We start from the raw sequence: 18776 nt of genomic DNA on the forward strand, positions 1-18776 counted from the left end.
ACTGGTGGAAGACAAACGTACAGCCATTAAACTACCTGATATAGAAGTACACAGAATAAAATTAAGCCATCAGTTAAAATCCCCACTTTGCCACAAGCAATCATGTGACATCAGGCAAGTCAACTAACCAAAGAAGAGAAGACAGAAAGCCTGGTCCTGAGGTTGGGCATGGGTGTGGGCCCGAGAGGCCCTTCATCTCTTGCAGCCCGGTTTTCTAATCTGTAAAACGAAGAAGACTGAGGCAAGAAGACTCAGTGAAGGAGAAGCAAACACCTCAGGCCCAGCACAAGGCCTGGCACAGGTCAGAGCCCTCCCTCCTCACACCGCCACCCCTGTGTGGGCAGCGGACAAGCTTCCCACAGCCTTGGGAGCCCGGGACCCTGCCTCCCTGTCTCTCCTGAGCGGCTGGAGCAAGCCCGGCCCGCAGAGGACTGTGGAAATCTGCATATGACACCAAGATCGCTCCCTTGCAAAGAAAAGACTATCATCTCTTGCTTCGGAGTCCGGTGACAGAGGAAGAAACTGCTGACTGTCATGGGAGATAAGACGGAGTGGAGGTGATCTACTTCCTTGTCTTTACCTGGGCCTGCAGTCTGGCCTCCAAGCAGTTGGTCTCGGCTTGTCACCTTTCCAGCTGATCTTTCCCAGCGGATGCCACCCAGCCTCTCCTAACGCAGTGCTCTCTCACTCGGTCCCCACGCCACCCACTGTGGGACCATCTATCGCCCCACCCCCCACCCCGGTCCACACGCACAGTTGAGCTACCCTGCCTGGCTCACGCTGTTCCTATGACGCTTTCCTGCGGAGGAAAGTCCATCCACCCACCTGTCCACACTCAGACCAAACACCACTTCTTTTGTGAAGCCTTCCTAAAGGAGCCAGTGAGCCTAGTTAGAATTGCTACACAGAACTACTCAAACCTTTAAATTATGATCAATTAAGAAACTAAAACTGAATAAAAATAACTACTACTTCCTGAGCACCTACTATGCCTACAGGGTGGGCAGTATCACTCCCATTTTACAGATGTCTACACTGAGGCTTAAAGAGGTCAGGTAACTCTCCAAGGTGATACACAAGTAAGTGGCAGGACCAGCATCTGAAGGCAGGCCCGCTTGGCTCTACAGGCAGAAAAGGCAGGGTCAGGGTGACTCACCCGTGCTCCTGAGAGCACTGGGCACAGCTCTTTGTACTCAACAGGTGCTCATACGTTTCTGTTGAGTGACCCTTACCCCCAAACACTCTTGCCCGCATAGACGTGTGAGAGCACAGTGTACCTCCTATGGCCACAAGTTACACACAACACCCTGCAGTGATCTCTCCCCTCACGAACACTGCACCATCAGCAGTACACATCGGTGACTCTGGTCCAGCTACCAAACTCAGAAGAGTTTTCATTTTCTTTCATAAAAATTCTAAGATAAAGTGCTTTTCAGAGACTGGTAATTCCATCTCACAAGGAATGACTTAAGTAAGTGTGAAAATATTCTCTCCTTTCTCCTTAAACGATGTTATCGCTGAGCATGGTCACTGCCTGGTGACGACGGAAAAGGCCAATGTTCACTCAATAGCTCCTGACCTACTAAGAACATGTGAAGATAGTGGCTCCTTTCACTGTGCCTGCAGTTGCTGATTACCAATCCTGGGCTACAGGCCTCTGGCCTCTGGACCCTGGCCAGAAGGTGCTTTTGCCCTGAATGACGCCCCTCTGCTCAGTCTGGCCTCTTTCTGGGAGGGTTCTGGGGCATCCAGGCTGGGAGCAGGGCTCAGGTGAAGCCAGGCTTTGGGGTGTGCTGGGAACGTCCCTGCAGTCCAGGCAGGAAGGCACCTCTATGGCTCATGGGCCTGACACGAGCTGACCGTTTCTGCTACCTGGTCTCTGCACACACTGAGCCCTGAGGACCTAACTGAGCCCCGGGGACACTGAGGCCAGTGTCCCCGGTCGAGGCCCAGCCCTTGCTGCTCAGGAGCTGGTCCCTCTGCAACTTACTAGGGTCCAGAGATGATGAGAACGAAACTGCCCTCGGAGATAAATGTGACCTCACTGCCTGGCAAGGTTGGGGGCTCCCTGGGTTAACGGCCTTTACCTTGACATGAGGCTGGACATTCCAAGTGCGGACTGACAGATTTCCCAAGGGCATACCAGCCTCCTCCAAGTAGAGTTAACAGCGGTACAGCCCCTTCCATAATAGCAGGTAACTACCAATGTCTTTTGTGTGGTAAGAACCACGCAACATAAAATCACCACCCTTCAGTGTTTCTAAGTGTACAGTTCAGTGGCATCAAGTACATTCACACTGCTGTGCAGCCATCACCACCGTCCATCCACAGAACTCTCTTCATCTTCCCAAACTGAACGTCTGTCCCCATTAAACACTAATTCCCCCATCCCCTCCTCCCGCCAGCCCCCGGCACCCACCCTTCTACCTTCTGTCTCCGTGAGTCTGACCACTCCAGGGACCTCATATGAGTGGAATCCTACAGTATCTGTGTTTTTGTGACTTAGCTTCTTTCACTGAGCATAATGACCCCAAGGTTCTTCCATATTGCAGCATGTGGCAGAATTTCCTTCCTTTTTAAGGCTGAATAATACTCCAGTGTATGGATAGACCCAATTTTATTTGTTCAACCACTGATGGACACCTGGGCTGCTTCTGCCTCGTGGCTACTGTGAATAATGCTGCTGTGAACACGGGCATGAAAATGAGACCCTGCTCCCAACTGTTTGGATATATGTACCTAGAAGTGAAACTGCCAGATCTTGTGGAAATTCTAGTTTAATTTCGGGGAGGAAAATTATTGTTTTTCAATTTTACTATTGATCAATGTACCCTTGGGCAGTGCACTTAAATAAAAACGGCTATTAAGCTCTCACTGCCAGTGAAAGCTTTTGGTGGGGATGGGCTCTTTCCAGATGTTCAGCCTTCAGGAGTGACTGAGGAGAGTGAACATGACTTAGCAGAGTCACATAAAATGTGTTTCAAGAAGTCACATTTCCTAATTCTGGAGGGCTGTATCCATAATCTTCATCTCAAAAGATGAAAGCCAACAGAAATGTAGGTAAGTAAATATGTATATTCTGAATACTTAGTCTAGTGTCAGTACTTGGAGAATACGCATTTAAATCTGAGATAGAAAAGTATGAGGGAAAAATTCTATGAAAAGAATGTTGGGGACTTCCTTGGTGGCACAGTGGTTAAGAATCCGCCTGCCAATGTGGGGGACTCAGGTTCCTGCCCTGGTCCGGGAAGATCCCACATGCGGAGGAGCAACTAAGCCTGTGCTCTACAACAAAGAGCAGCCACTGCAATGAGAAGCCCACGCGCCGCAATGAAGAGTATCCCCCGCTCGCCACAACTGGAGAAAGCCCGCGCGCAGCATCGAAGACCCAATGTAGCCAAAAATAAATAAATAAAATTAAAAAAAAAAACAAAAGCAAAAACAAATTAGAACAGCACTAAAACTAAACCCATTACCTGAACCCACTTGGAAGAAACATTAAGCTTTTACTATTCCAGGAAAAACAACAACATTGTCTAGTAAAACTTTCAGGAATGGACAAACAGGGTAAAGAATAAGAAAATGCCAAAGTACATGAGCTAGTTTTATAAACCACCTCGATTAGCCTGGGAACGTGCTACTTCAAGAAGATGGTGGTTCTGCTGTTATTTCTGCTACAGTCACTCATAAAGAACGTTCCCACTGTTACTTACAATCAATATCAGGAGCTTAGGGACTCAAAAAAGATACCATTAAATGTCTCAGAAAAGCAGAACTCTGACAAGCAGACTTGTCTTATCACATAAAAATGCATCTTTGGTCTTCTTTCCTCACCTGCTGTGTCACCTATCATACTGGTCACCAAGAGCTAGACTAAAAGGAGTTATTTTCATATCATGATAAGTAAGGTCATACATACCAGCTCTGATAATTCTGAGATAATCAAAACCAGCTACGCAATAAAACTATGAGAAACATCCTTGCGAACTCCTTCCTCTTCGTTCTCGTGACTCTATTAAATAATCAGGCTAAATGGCAATTATCACATGTCTGCTCCCTCTAAGTAGGAGGCCTAGAGGACAATGGCCAGTTTTCTCTCTGGGTCCCTTGAGAACAGCACGCTGCCTTTCTACACCAAGTGTTCAATCAGGAAGCACCCTCCACGACGGGGGAAACGTGGGGAGGGCACAGAAAAGTAGGATTAACTCTGGTTTCTTTACATGGAGAGAGAGCTTGATGAGGTCCCAGCATCTCTGGAGAAGGATTAAAATATTGATTAATTTTAGACCTTGTTACACTAAATATGCATGTTGTAACTTCTAGTGTAACAATACACAAAATTAAGAAACAGTATCTAAAACAGTAGATGGGGAAAACTGAAACAAACAAAAAAATTCAAGAATCTAAAAGAAGGCTAGAAAAAAAGCAAAAAAGAAAAGTTGAAACAGGTAAGAAAAATAATACACAACAGGCACATAACATTCCAAATATCTCATAGGTACAATAAACATAAATGGATGACCTGTTCCATGTTAAGTGACCGAGACTGACAGGTTAATAAAATTCTAACCGTAAGCTACTTACAAGAGATGTCAACCAGAGAAGAGGACTGACAGAGATAAACCAGGCAAATTCTAACCAAAAGAAAGCTGGCCTAACTACATTAACATCAATAAAAATAGACTTAATCCTCAGTAATGCTTTTAAAGAGATTGCATTCATAATGATAAAAGTTTCAAATTAAGGGAAGTTATATCAACTCTAAATTTGGATCCCTGACACAGCGGGGTATCAAAATGTACAAAGCAAAACAACTAGAACTATAAGGAAAAATAAGGAAAATCCATAATCAGAGCAGGAAATTTTAACATGCCTCTCAATAACTGACAGAAAACTGACCCAGGCTCCCTCTGTCCCTGCCCCCTCCCCACAAATCAGAAGGGTACAGGAGATTTGAACAGCCTCATAAACCTGACCCAAAAGATCCATACAGACATACTGTACAGATCACCAGAATACACGTTTTTCTCCCCAGCATCTACAGATAGAATAAAACACTGACCCTGGGGTAGAGGTGAACATAGCCTGGAACAGAGCTGAAGCTGACCCAGAGCCAATGAGAATCACTTTGCTCTTATCAGCCACTGAGATTTGGGGGGGGTTACTATAATATAACCCACGGAAAGCTAATATATCAAGTTTATTAATAATTTTTCTTTGGAATTAACCACCTGGGACAGAAGTGAAAGCAGTCCCTCATCCAGCATTTCTATCTGTCAAAAACACTTTGGTAAAAACTTCTGAATACTTGACTTTGAATTTCTACTGAAAACTTACCAAGTCACAGAACTCAAACACCAGAAGATAGGGGATTGCTTCTACACACTGTCCAACACACTGAAGAATATTTGGATGTTGAAGAATACTGGTAAAAATAAAAGTCATAGCATTGTTCATGAGGGAGCAGGCTAGTAAAATTGTTCAAACAGTAACCGCAAATTTAACATTCTTAACGATTTAAATATAATCAACTGAAAAGAGCACAATTAAGATTCTATTTAACAGATGTATTCTAAGTCATGTAATGATTAAGTAATTCAAAGCCAATCAGGCGAACATTTTCACAAATTAAAACATCTCCTAACATAAGAATCTTTAACTTTAGTAATTTAACTTTATAGATATCATTTTGAAGCATCATTTAAAAGAAGGCAAACTATATTCCATGAGCACTTTCAATCCACATAATAAAATACTCAGTTTACCTCTTAGACTATCTAGCTTATATACTATTTTCATAAATCACAGTACACAAACTCTTTTTGGAAAATATTTTGTCTAAAACAAAGTTAAAAAAAAAAGATATGCCAAAATGGCTTTTTAAACTTCAAAACTTTATTCTGAAGCAATAATGAATTAAGAGTAAGTTGCAAAGATAGTGCAAAGAGGTCCCATGTCCCCTTCATCCAGTTTTTCCCACTGGTGACACCTGACACAATCAGTGCAATCCCCAAAGTAGGGCCCTGACACTAGGGTGCGGTGTGTGTGTGGCTTGCAAGTCCTGTTATCAACATGTGTGGATTTGTGCAACCACCACTCAACAGAAATGCAGAACTGCCCCCCACCACGAAGACCTCCCATGCTACCCCTTTCTGCTACCCCTTTATAGTCACACTGCCGCCGCCCCCAACCATTCCTCAGCCCTGGCAACCACGAACCTGGTCTCCTTTTCTATAATGTTCTCATTTTGAGAATACTATGTAAGTGAAATCACACAGTATGTGGCCTTCTGAGATTGATTTTTTTCACTCAACACAATGCCCTCCAGATTACCCGAGTCACTGCCTGCATCAGCAGTCCCTTCCCTTCTACTACTGAGCAGGATTCCATGGCTGGATGGACCATAGTTTGTTTAACCGGTCACCTATAGAGGGCATTTTAGTTTTTCCAGTTTGAGGCTACTATAAATAGAGCCGCTATAAATAATCACACAAGAGATTTTGCATGGAAGTAAGTTTTCATTTCTATGTGATAGATGCCGAGGAGAGCAACAGCTGGGTTACAAGACGTGACGGTTAATTCTCTGTCAACCTGGCTGAGCCACAGTGCAGATATTTGGTCAAACACTATTCTGGACACTTCTGTGAGGGTGTTTTTGGATGAGATCATCATTTAAATCAGTGGACTTTCAGTAAGAGCAGACGGTGCTCCAAAATGTGGGTGGGCTTTGTCCAAAGAACAAAGACTAGCCTCACCCAGTGAAGAAGGAATTCTGCCAGCAGATGGCCTTTGGACATGAACTGAACAGTGGTTCTGCTCTGGGTCTCCAGCCTGCTGGTGCACCCTGCAGACTTACCAGTCTCCATAACTGCATGAGCCATTTCCCTAAAATAAATTACCTATCCATCCATCTATCTCTCTCTCGCTATCCATCCATCCATCTATCTATCTCTCCATCCATCCATCTCTCTCTCTACCTCTCTATCCATCCATCCATCCCTCTATCCATTCATCTATGTATCTATCTATCCATCCATCTACCTATCTATCCATCCATCCATCCATCCATCCATCCATCCATCCATCCATCCATCTACAGATTCTACCGGCTCTGTTTCTCTGGAGTACGTTGACTAATACATACAGTGGTAAGCGTATGTTTAGTTTTTTAACAAACTCTCAAACTATTTTCCAAAGTGGCTGTACCATTTTACATTCCCACCAGCAATGTGTGAGAGATCCAGTTTCTCCACATCCTCACCAGCATCTGGTATTGTTGCTATTTTATTTTAGCTTTCCTAATACTTGGGAAGTGGTCTCTCATCATGATCGTAATTACCCTAGCTAATGATGTTGATCTTTTCATTGCTATCCACAGATCCTCTTTGGTGTCACTTGATGTCTTTTGTTTATTTTTGTTTTTTACTGTTGAGTTTTGTCTATCTCTCTGCCAAAAACAGTCCTAATTATGTAGCTATATAAGGTCTTGAAATTGAGTCAAATGATTCCTCCAATTTTTATTCTTATTTTTCATAATTGTTTCGGCTATCCTACTTTTGCCTTTATATATAATTTTAGAATAATCTTGTATATAGGTTTTTAAAATCTTGCTGGGATTTTGATAGGAATTGCAGGAATCTGACTGGGAAGAACGGACATCTTCACGAATCTTCCAACCCATGAATATGGTATGTCTCTTTGTTTATTTAGACCTTGATTTCTTTCATCAGTTTCTATAGTTTTCAGCATACAAGTCCTGTACATGTACTTAAGTATTTCTTTTTTGTTTTTGAGTGAATATAAAAGTTATTTTATTTAAAAGTTGGTTTCCACATGTTCATTGATAGTACACAGAAATAAAACTGACTTTTGTATGTTGACCATGCATCCTGCAACCTTGCTGAATTCTCTCTTACTAGTTCTAGGGGATTTTTTTTTTTCGGAGATTACTTGGGATTTGCTGCATAAACATTTTCTGCATATAAACACAGACACTTAGGTCTTTCTTTCTGATCTACAGGCTTCTGAATGTTTCCTTTTCTTGCCTTATTGAGCTAGTTAGAACTTCTGGCTCTTATTGAATAGCAGGGATGAGAGCGAACATCTACGTCTTTCTTGATCTTAGGGATAAAAGCATTCAGTCTTTCACCATTAAGTATGATGCTAGATGTAGATTTTTTGTAGATGTTCTTTAATAAGTGGAGATTCTCATCTAATTCTAGTTTTCAAAGAGTTTTTATCATGAATTAGTGTGGAGTTTTGTCAAATGTTTTTCTCCATCAACTGACAGGATCATGTGATGTTTCTTCTTTACCCAGTAATTATGGTGGATTACACTGACTGATTTTCAAATACTGAATCAGACTAGCATTCCTGGAATAAATTCCAATTGGTCATGATATATAACTTTTTATATATTTGCTAATATTTTGGTTAGAATTTCTGCATCAACATCGATGACAGATATTGGTCTACAGTTTTCCTTTTTGCACTTTGTCAGGTTTTGGTATCGGGGTAATACTGGCTTCATAAAATGAGTTAGGAAGTGTTCCCTCCTATTTTCTAGAAAATATTGTGTAGAACTGGCATTAATTCATCTTTAGTCATTTTGTAGAATGCTCTGGTCAAACTGTCTAAGCCTGGGGACTCTTTTTGAGAGTTTTTAAGTTGCAAACTCCATTTCTTCAATGATTATAGGTCTATTCAAATAACCTATTTCATATTGGGTGAGTCGTGGTGGTTTGTGCTTTTTGAGTAATTGGTTCATTTCATCTAAGTTGTCAAATATATATATACGTAGAGCTGTTTGTCCCTTATTATCCTTTTCATGTCTGTAGGGTCTCTTTCATTCCTGATATTAGAAATCTGTGTCTTCTCTTTTATTCTCTGTCAGTCTTGTTAGAGGATTGTCAATTTTATTATCTTTCCAAAGAGCCAACTTTATGTTTCAATGATTTTTATCTACTGTTTTCAATTTTATCGACCTCTGCTCTTATCTTTAATATCTACTCCTTCTGTTTGCTTTGAGTTCATTTGCTCCTCTGTTTTTGGTCCTTTGAAGTATGAGCTTAGGTTATTGATTTGAGACTTGTCCTCTTTTCAATGTAACCCCCCTACAGGTGAGGTGGTGTTTCTTTCTCCCGGCTTTTGAGATTTTTTTGTCTTTCATTTTCAGAAGTTTGATTATGATGTGTGTTGGGATGAATTTCTTTGGGTTTATCCTGTTTGAGATTTGATCAACTTATGAATCTGTAGGTTTGTCTTTTCAAAATGTGGAACATTTTCCAGTTAATATTTCTTCAAATACTTTTTCTATCCACTTTCTATCTCCTTTCAATCTGGGATGTCTTGATCTTTTGTTCAAGTCCCCCAAGTCCCTGAGGCACTTTTCATTTTTTTAAGCATATTTTCTTTCTGTTGTTTGAACTGGGTGATATTTCTTGTTTTATCTTCAACTTCACTGATTTTTTCCTCTGTCCTCTCCATTCTGCTGTTGAACTCATCCACTGAGTTTTTACTTTGATTATTATATTTTTCAGTTCTAAAGTGTCCGCTTTGGTCTTCCTTATGTAGTCTATGTCTTTGCTGAAACTTTGTTTTCTTCATTTGTTTCAAGGGTACTATAATTTTTTTAAATATAAATTTATTTATTTATTTTATTTTTGGCTATGTTGGGTCTTCATTGCTGCACACAGGCTTTCTCTAGTTGCGGCGAACGGGGGCTACTCTTTGTTGCAGTGCATGGGCTTCTCACTGTAGTGGCTTCTCTTGTTGCAGAGCACAGGCTCTAGGCATGTGGGCTTCAGTAGTTGTGGCACATAGGCTTAGTTGCTCCATGGCATGTGGGATCTTCCCAGACCAGGGCTCAAACCCGTGTCCCCTGCACTGGCAGGCGGATTCTTAACAACTATGCCACCAGGGAAGTCCCAGGGTACTAAAATTTATTGCTCATTGAAGCATTTCTACAACAGCTGCTTTAAAATCCTTGTCAGATAATCCTAACATCTCTGTCATCTTGGTGTTGGTATCTGTTGTCTTTTCTATTTTTTGTGTGTTTATTTTATTGAAGTATAGTTGATTTACAATGTTGTGCTAATTTGTACTGTACAGCAAAGTGATTCAGTTGTAAATGCATTCTTTTTCATATTCTTTTACATTATGGTTTATCACAGGATACTGAATATAGTTCCCTGTGCTGTAACAGTAGGACCTTGTTGTTCATCCATTCTATATATAACAGTGTGCATCTGCTAATCCCAAACTCCCAGTCTATCACTACCCTGGCCCCCCTCCCACTTGGTAACCACAGGCCTATTCTCTATATCTGTGAGTCTGTTTCTGTTTTGTAAACAAGTTCATTTGTGTCACATTTTAGCTTCCACATATAAGTGATATCATATGATACTTGTCTTTCTCTGTGTGACTTACTTCACTTAGTTTGATAATCTCTAGGTTCATCCATGTTGCTGCAAATGGCATTATTTCATTCTTTTTTATGGCTGAGTAGTATTCCATTATATATAATGTACCACATCTTCTTTATCCATTTCTCTGTCGATGGACATTTAGGTTGTTTCTATGTCTTGGCTATTGTGAATAGTGCTGCTATGAACAGAGGGGTGCATGTATCTCTTTGAAATTAGAGTTTTGTCTGGGGGTGGGATTGCTGGACCCACCCAGGAGTGGGATTGCTGGACCATTTGGCAACTCTACGTTTAGTTTTTTGAGGAATCTCCATACTGTTTTCCATAGTGACTGCACCAAATTACATTCCCACCATCTGTTGTCTTTTCTTACTTAGCTGAGTTCTCTTGGTTCTTGGAAAGATCAGTGATTTCAGCTGAAACCTGGACATTTTGGGTCTTATGCTATGAGACTCTGGATCTTATTTAAATTTTGTATTTTACAAGCAGAAATCCCAAAGGCGTTTTAAACACCTGATTTTCAACAGACCACAGACCACGTTTACAAAACATTCATTACGGTTTACTTACTAGTATGGTTCTCCATTTTTCAAAAAAGTATCGTGTTCCTTTGGGCTTGCACTTGCTTTTAACTCCTTCACTATTACTCTCACTACACTAGTGCCCGTGTAGATCTCTCCAAGGAGCACCTAAAACCAAAGAATAGTTTTTCACTTCACTTCCATCAACATGATAAAGAAGTATGTTACACTTACCAGGAAATGGAATACAGGAAAACAAATTAAGCAACAGTCAGATGGCTTTCTATTATTTTAAATTCTACCTCACGAAAAGCTTGGAAAGCTAAAATATTTTCCTTAAGTTTTAAAACAGTCATCAGATGTTTACAACATTCATATATTTATATGTACTTCTTTTCTATTTACTTAAAAATGTTTTATACTTTAACAGAAATTGCCAATGACATTACAGAAGAGTAATTTATTAGTTTGGTTCAAATATAACCTGAATATTTCTCAAAAACACTTCAACTGAGTTGTGTTATTTTGTTATGTCTACTTCACATAGGACAAAATAAACTGACAGCCAGTGTACAAACTATCATTGCGTTATAGCTTTAAAAATCCATGGCATGCCAGTTATTCCAGGCCTTTATCTTGTACTAAAGCTTCAGTCAAAACACAGGGAAAAAACACTCCACTGAAATTAACAGAACACAAAATGCAAATGAAAATAAGAACAAGCTACAAGCGATATATTAAGTATTAATATAGGACAATACAAAGGCACTCCAAAATACAATATTTAAGATGAAAATGATGATGAAGTAAAGATTTTTACCTAATTTGAGAATGGTCAAAACTAAAAGGCTTCCTTTTAAAATAGGTTTTTTATATTTTTATAAAATAGATTAATTTTAATGCCCTGAAAATAGAGAATAAGAACCTGAACAGAATTTAATGTTATATTAGGAATATAAGGGCAGAAAAATGCATAGAACAGGAAACTCTGATAATTAACCAAGCCATATTCTCTGTTTCAAATAACGAGTTTGCACAGATATAACAAGCCTAACACGTCCATGGTGCTGATTTGCAAAGAGGGGAGAATAACTAGGGGACCAGGCAATGATCTGGCTCACTGTCTCTCTCTCTCTGTAGCCAGCACTGTTGTCATCCTTGGAGGGCAACGTATGCAGGGACTATTCACTCAACACCGGGACCTCTCAGTTCTCTGACCTCACTCCCGCTCATCTTTCCTATGAGCCCATCTCAGCAAACACTCCCAGGGGTCTAGACCTAGCTAGTAATTATGTTATGGCCAAAACCTTGAATTTTAACTTCTTCTCTACCCGTCCTTCGATTTCCAGCTCACTTACTTCAACAGTCTAATCCAACAAGTGCACAGCTTGCCCCCCAATCCACTAATGATCCCGCTTTTCCACCCTCCTGCCCTGACTGCAGGCCCCGCTCTCCTCCCTGACAGCTTAGAGCCCACGACCCTTCACTCCCATCACCCCCGTGCCCTCTCACTGAGGTCTATTAGCTCAGCCAAGCCTCGGTGCTGCTTAAATCCATCTACTTGCCTACAATAAAAAGCATCAAAAGTAGAAAAAAGCCATGATGAGTGGTCTCACTTTAAATCTGTGAGGGTCCTCAGCGCTGCTCACCACCACCCCCATTTCCCCAGTTGATATACTTTCCCACATTCTCCTCCTGCTCAAACTTCACGTACATCTTTTCACTCCTGCATTTCAAACGGGCCTCCTATTTACTGAGTAAAATGATCAAAAGTGAACCTGCTCATTTGAACACCAAATCCACCTGCACCTGTGTACACATCCTGTTTCTGCTCCCATTTCAGGAGAGAAACTGTCCCTGTGCCTAAGACCAAGTCCTACAATAATGCTGTGGATCCCTCCTACGCTTACACCCCCTCCCACAGTATCAGTCCCCCTCCCAGATAAACACGCTAAAATAGCAGCATATACTATAAAAAAAAAAACAATCAAAAAACCTTCCCTTGGCCCTTGGACGGGCCCAAACAGCTCATCATTTCTCTGTTCCCTTTTAGATTAAAACTCAACAGAGTTGTCTAAATGTGCTATCTCCAGTTTCTCCCTGGAACCCACCACACGTGAGGATGTGACATGGCCCTTTTGAGGTCACAAGCACTGAATCTTCTGAGGATACCATGGACTGCATGCTGCTGGGTCCTAATTCTCCCAGCCTTCATCTTGCTCAGTGTGTCCACAGCATCTACTGCAATTCATCTTCTGGAGCTCCTCCTCAGACCTTCAGAATAATGCTCCTCTCTCCTGTGCCCTCTCCTACTCACTGGCTGACTCTCTGTCTCCCTCACAGGGTCTCCCTGACTGTGCTGACCTCCCCGCTGCAGGGCCTCAGGGCTCGGTCCTTGTGCCTCCCCCTCTCCTCTGTGTTAGCATTCTCGGTGATGTCATCTAGCCTCAAGTACCACCTCTATACTGAGTTCTCCCAAGTTTATATCTCTGTCTTGAACTCTCAATTTGCATTTCCAGCTGCCTACATGGTATCTCCATTTGCACATCTGAGAGCCATCTCACCCCTGATGTATCCAAAAGTGAACCCATCTTCCTCCTCCACATCTGCTTCTCCCTAGTCTTTCCCATCTCAGATCACAGCAACTCCATGCTTCTTGCCAATCGGGCCATAAGCCGTCATCCTTAACTTCTTTCCCTCTCCAGACTCCGTATCTGCTCCATCCCAAGTCCTGTGTGCTTCCTGTTGGAACCTCGACCTCTCCATGCTATCATCCAGGTCCAAGCCTGCCTGCAACTCTCCCTAGACAATTGCGGCAGCCTTCTTACCAATTTCCCTGCTTCCCCGTGGCCCTCTACAACACGGCGATCCTCTCAACCTGTAAGCCAGGTGATGTCACTCATCCCCAGATCCTGGAGCACCTTCCTAGCCCCCTCTGAGGAAAAGTCAAAGTCTCTAAATGCAGGAAATACCTCATGTCCCCTGGCTCCCCTACCCCTCTCTGAGCCTGTCTCCTACCATTGACTGTTTACTGTCTGATCACCCCCCAGCCCCAACTAGAAATTTCAGCTTTGTCAGGGCAAGGGTTCCAGCTGTTTGCTGCTACATTCCCAGGACTCCACAGGCCAGGACTTTACCATCTTCCTCCACATCATACTCCCAGCACCAAGAACAACGTCTGACACATAATAGGTTTTGCTAAATGGCTTAGAAGATCCGGTAACTAATAAAGTTTGGACGACATGAAAGATACACGACAAACAACTCTTATTGGAAAGACAGAAGCATGAGATGGTTGACTACAGAGCAAATACATCTTCTGGTCGTGGCCGCCCTACTTATGATGCAATGATCACTCAGTTACACCCTTTTACAAAGAATGATTGCTCCATCATAGAAACAGTTGTTATAAAAAAGATCATTCCTTCTGTGGTAAAAAGATCAACAAAGTGTGTTATTATAGGTCACTTGACAGGCTACGAGAAACACAACAGTTCTTCACAATGGTTTTCATTATAACCATGCTACCCATCTATTATAAAGTGGTTTAAGTGTCATAAGGGAAGGGGGAGAAGAAAGAAGAAACAAATAATTTGAGGAGGACAAAAAGCTTCTAAAATTCCCATCTTTTTTCCCTTTTTACCATTGTCTGCCAACAACTAGAAAAGTCTCTGATATAGAAATAAAAGACCTTCTTGGAAAAACTCACACACCCAGGAATGCTGACGCTCACACTTCCACATGGTTTCAGGGGCCAATGGAGAAATTCAATTGGGACCATAGTGTGTAGACAGTATGTGGAATGTCACGTAACACAAGTCTTAATTAGCTTTAAATTCTAAACAGTATAAGTAGGAGGGGAAAAAATGAAAGCGAACAAACTTTACCTTTCCAAACCAGCCATTTCCAATTTCCTGTATATAATTTAGACTGTGGCGGGCAACTTGAGACTTCAAACCTTCTGTAGGAAAAAGAACATTGAAAACTAAAGATAAGTATTTAACTGAAATAAATATTAATATATAACCTATAAAGTACAAACACTAACATAAATTTAATGTTTGTGATAATAAAGGTAGAAATAAATACATAAAACATCTCTCTCAAACTAATAATGCCAAAACGGTCTCAAATTTTAAAACTGACAGTATTTGTGAATGAGTATCTGCCCTGACTTTAAGCTCTTCCACGGAATCCTCTGACCAACTACCCTACTATAACCACCAGTCACCACCAGTCACCACCACCTCACTGGCCTTTACTCAGTCCTTCCTTTTATGGCGAAGTAGGGACCTCTGGGGCTGTCCCTCCCTAGAAACACTGAAAATCTTGTCAAAAAAACTGTAAGCATCAACCTTATCAGAACTCTGGAGGGTGGAAAAGGTTTATAGCAACCAAAGAGAACCAGAAGGAAGGCCACTGAAACAGGCAGACTTGCTTTGTGGCCTTTAATTTACTCATGTCCTACCTCTCTTGCAGCACATCTTAAAGATGACCCATGTGGGGCTTCCCTAGTGGCGCAGTGGTTGAGAATCTGCCTGCCAATGCAGGGGACACGGGTTTGAACCCTGGTCTGGGAAGATCCCACATACCGTGGAGCAACTAGCCCCGTGAGCCATAATTACTGAGCCTGCGTGTCTGGAGCCTGTGCTCTGCAACAAGAGAGGCCACGATAGTGAGAGGCCCGCGCACCGCGATGAGGAGTGGCCCCCACTTGCCGCAACTGGAGAAAGCCTCGCACAGAAATGAAGAGCCAACACAGCCAAAAATAAATAAATAAAAAAAAAAAAAAAAAAAAAAAAAGATGACCCATGTGCCAGAGTGGGTGCTGGTTCCAGAGGGAGCACAGTGACCTTCTTCCCCAGAAACTGTGCTTCTTTTTGACCTGACTGGGGTTTCCCGGAAGGCCTGCTGCGGTGGTGCCCCTTGTTCCACCTAACTTGGGCTCTATCAGGATGAAGAGGCTTCACGTGCCTCAGAAACAACAAAAGCCAAGTGGACAAGGCGCTGCTGCCCGGGGCAAATAAAAAATCCCAACTGAGGCAATAACAGACAGGCTGGAGCTTTAGCAGAAAAGCCCAGTGAAATTTGGGGGGTTTGGGGGGATATGGGCTTTTTAAAAAAAGCTATTATTACACAAACAGGGAAACTTAGAGAGCCACTTGCATGCCCAGGGAAGCACACACACTCAGAAGAGGCCCAAGAAGAACAGAGGCTTCACCTCTGGCAAGTCTCATGCTCAGCAAAGCAGGAAGTGAAGGCTAAGGCAGAGCTGTCAGTGGCCAGGCTGAGGACCTGCCCCAACACAGAGCCAGTCTGCCAGGACCTAGACAGCATCTGTCATTTGTTTCCTTTCTATTTTCTTCTTTTTTTTTTATTATTCAAAATGTCCAGTTTTCAACAAAAAATTACAAACCAAATAAAAAACAATAAAGAATGCTACATGCACTGATACAAAAGATATTTAAAAGAAAGTGTCCCTGAGAAAACAGACATTGGCCTTACTGGACAAGACCTTAAATCAACTGTCTTAAACACGCTGAAAGGGCTAAAGGAAACCACAGACAAACAACCAAAGGAAACTGAGAGAATGATATCCCAATAAATAGAGAAGACCAATAAAGTGATAGAAATTATTAAAAGGAGCCAAATAGAATTTTGGAGCTGAAAGTGCAATAACCAAAAAAAAAAAAAAAAATCACAAGAGGGTTTCAACAACAGATTTGAGCAGACAGAATAATCAGTAAGCCTGAAGGGAGGTCAAATGAAATTATCCGATCTGAGGAGGAGGAAGAAAAAAGAATGAAAACATTAATGAATGAAGTCTAAGGGACTTATGGGATACCATCAAGTGGACCAACATACATATAATGAGAGCCCCAGAGGATGAGGGAGAAAAGGAAGCAGAAGGAATACTTGAAGATATAATGGTAAAAAATATCTCAAATCTATGAGAAACATGAATCTATACATCTAAGAAGTTCAACAAAGTCCAAGTAAGATAAACTCAGAGATCCACACCAAGACACATTATAATCAAACTATCAAAAACCAAAGATAGAGAATTTTGAAAGCAGCAAGAGAGAACAAGTCATCACATTCAAGGGATCTTCAATAAGAATAACAATTCCATGTCTCATTAGAAACCATGGAGGCCAGAAAGCAGTGGGATGGCACATATAAAGTGCTAAAGAACAGTACCATCAACCAAGAATTCTATACCTAGCAAAACTGTCCTCTAAAAATGAAGGAGAAATTAAGACATTCTCAGATAAACGAGTTTAGGGAGTTTGCTGCCAGTACACCTGCCCTATAAGAAATGCTGAAGGGAGTCCTTCAGGCTAAAATAAAAGGACATTAAAGAGTAACTAGAAGTCATATGAGGAAATAAAGATTTCTGGTAACTACATAGGTAAAATAAAAGCCAGTATTACTGTATTTTTGTGTGTAGCTCCTTTTTTATTTATTATATGACTTAAAAGACAAACACATTAAAAAATTGTATAGTTGACCCTTGAGCAACACAGGTTTGAACTGCACAGGTCCACTTAAATGTAGATTTTTTTCAATAAATACTATAGCACTACACAATTCACAGTTGGATGCAGAAACATGGATACAGAAGGCCCACTATAAAGTTATACACAGATTTTCGACTGTGTGCAGGGCTGGGGGTGCGTGGTTGTGTGGGGTGTGGGTCAGCACCCTTAACCCCCTCGTTGTTCAAGGGTCAACAATAAATCTATGTTAATGGGCACACAATGTATAAAGCTGTAATGTGTGTCAACATAAAGGGAAGGAACAGGTTTTATATGTTGGTGAATATAAATTCAGTTGTTATAAATTCAAACTCAGTTGTTATAAATTTAAGGTAATTGTAATCCCATTATAATCACTTTTTAAAAATATAAAAAATATACACAAAAGGGAATGAGAAGGGAATCAAATGATATGCATGCATGGGTGCACACACGCCCACATACACACACACACACACACACACACACACACACACACACACATACAAATTCCAGTGGCCTGTCTTGCAGAAATGGAAAAACTGATCCTAAAATGCATATAGAATTGCAAGGGACTCAGAATAGCCAAAACAATCTAGAAAAAAAAAAAAGTTGGAAGACACGTATTTCCCAATTTCAAATATTACTACAATGCTACAATAATCAAAACAGTGTGGTACTGGCATAAGGATAGACATATAGATCAATGGAATACAACTGAAAGTCCAGAAATTAACCTAAACGAATATGGTCAACTGATTTTCAACAAGGGTGCCAAGACAATTCAAGGCGGGAAGGACCGTCTCCTCAAAACTTGTTGCTGGGACAACTAGTCATCCACCTGTAGAATTAACCTGGATCATTACCTCACACCACATATAAATATTTTATATGAAACACACCAGCTGTGTCATGTTTTAGCTAGCTTTTTTTAAAATATAGCCTATAGCAATATTAATCAACTGTTCAGTTTATACTGCCCTAAACATACACCACTGTGTGTGCAGTACCAAGGCAGGCTTGGTACCTACAAAGACTTAAAGAACCTTCTCGGCAGTATTAGAAATCCCTAATTATTGAACCACTAGTGATACTCTATTTTATAATAAGAAATTAATTAACATCTAGTCAAACCTCTATCTTCTATCTTAGCATGAAAAGTAATATCCCAATTACCCCTCCTCCCCAAACGCAGGACATCCCAGTAGAAAACAGCAGTGTCCTACTCAGTCAGACAGGCAGTGTTGAGAACTGGCAGAGAAGCCTGCCTACCAACACAGAGGCCAGGAGCCTCTGTCAGAGTATTCCATTTT

The 18776-nt window shown here is 41.3% G+C and overlaps 1 protein-coding gene across 1 annotated transcript in view; it reads right to left on the minus strand.

Moving 5' to 3' along the window:
• Positions 1-18776, minus strand: part of LMTK2 (lemur tyrosine kinase 2) — an 82842-nt gene that overhangs the window by 32944 nt on the left and 31122 nt on the right. The window contains exons 4-6 of the mRNA XM_060032439.1: positions 14833-14906; positions 10995-11113; positions 5338-5425 (exon numbers count right to left, since the gene is read on the minus strand). Of these exons, the coding sequence (XP_059888422.1) occupies positions 5338-5425; positions 10995-11113; positions 14833-14906 (281 nt within the window). The remainder of the gene's footprint in view (positions 1-5337; positions 5426-10994; positions 11114-14832; positions 14907-18776) is intronic.

Source organism: Delphinus delphis, chromosome 15 (genome assembly GCF_949987515.2).
Source record: "Delphinus delphis chromosome 15, mDelDel1.2, whole genome shotgun sequence".
Classification (NCBI taxonomy): domain Eukaryota; kingdom Metazoa; phylum Chordata; class Mammalia; order Artiodactyla; family Delphinidae; genus Delphinus; species Delphinus delphis.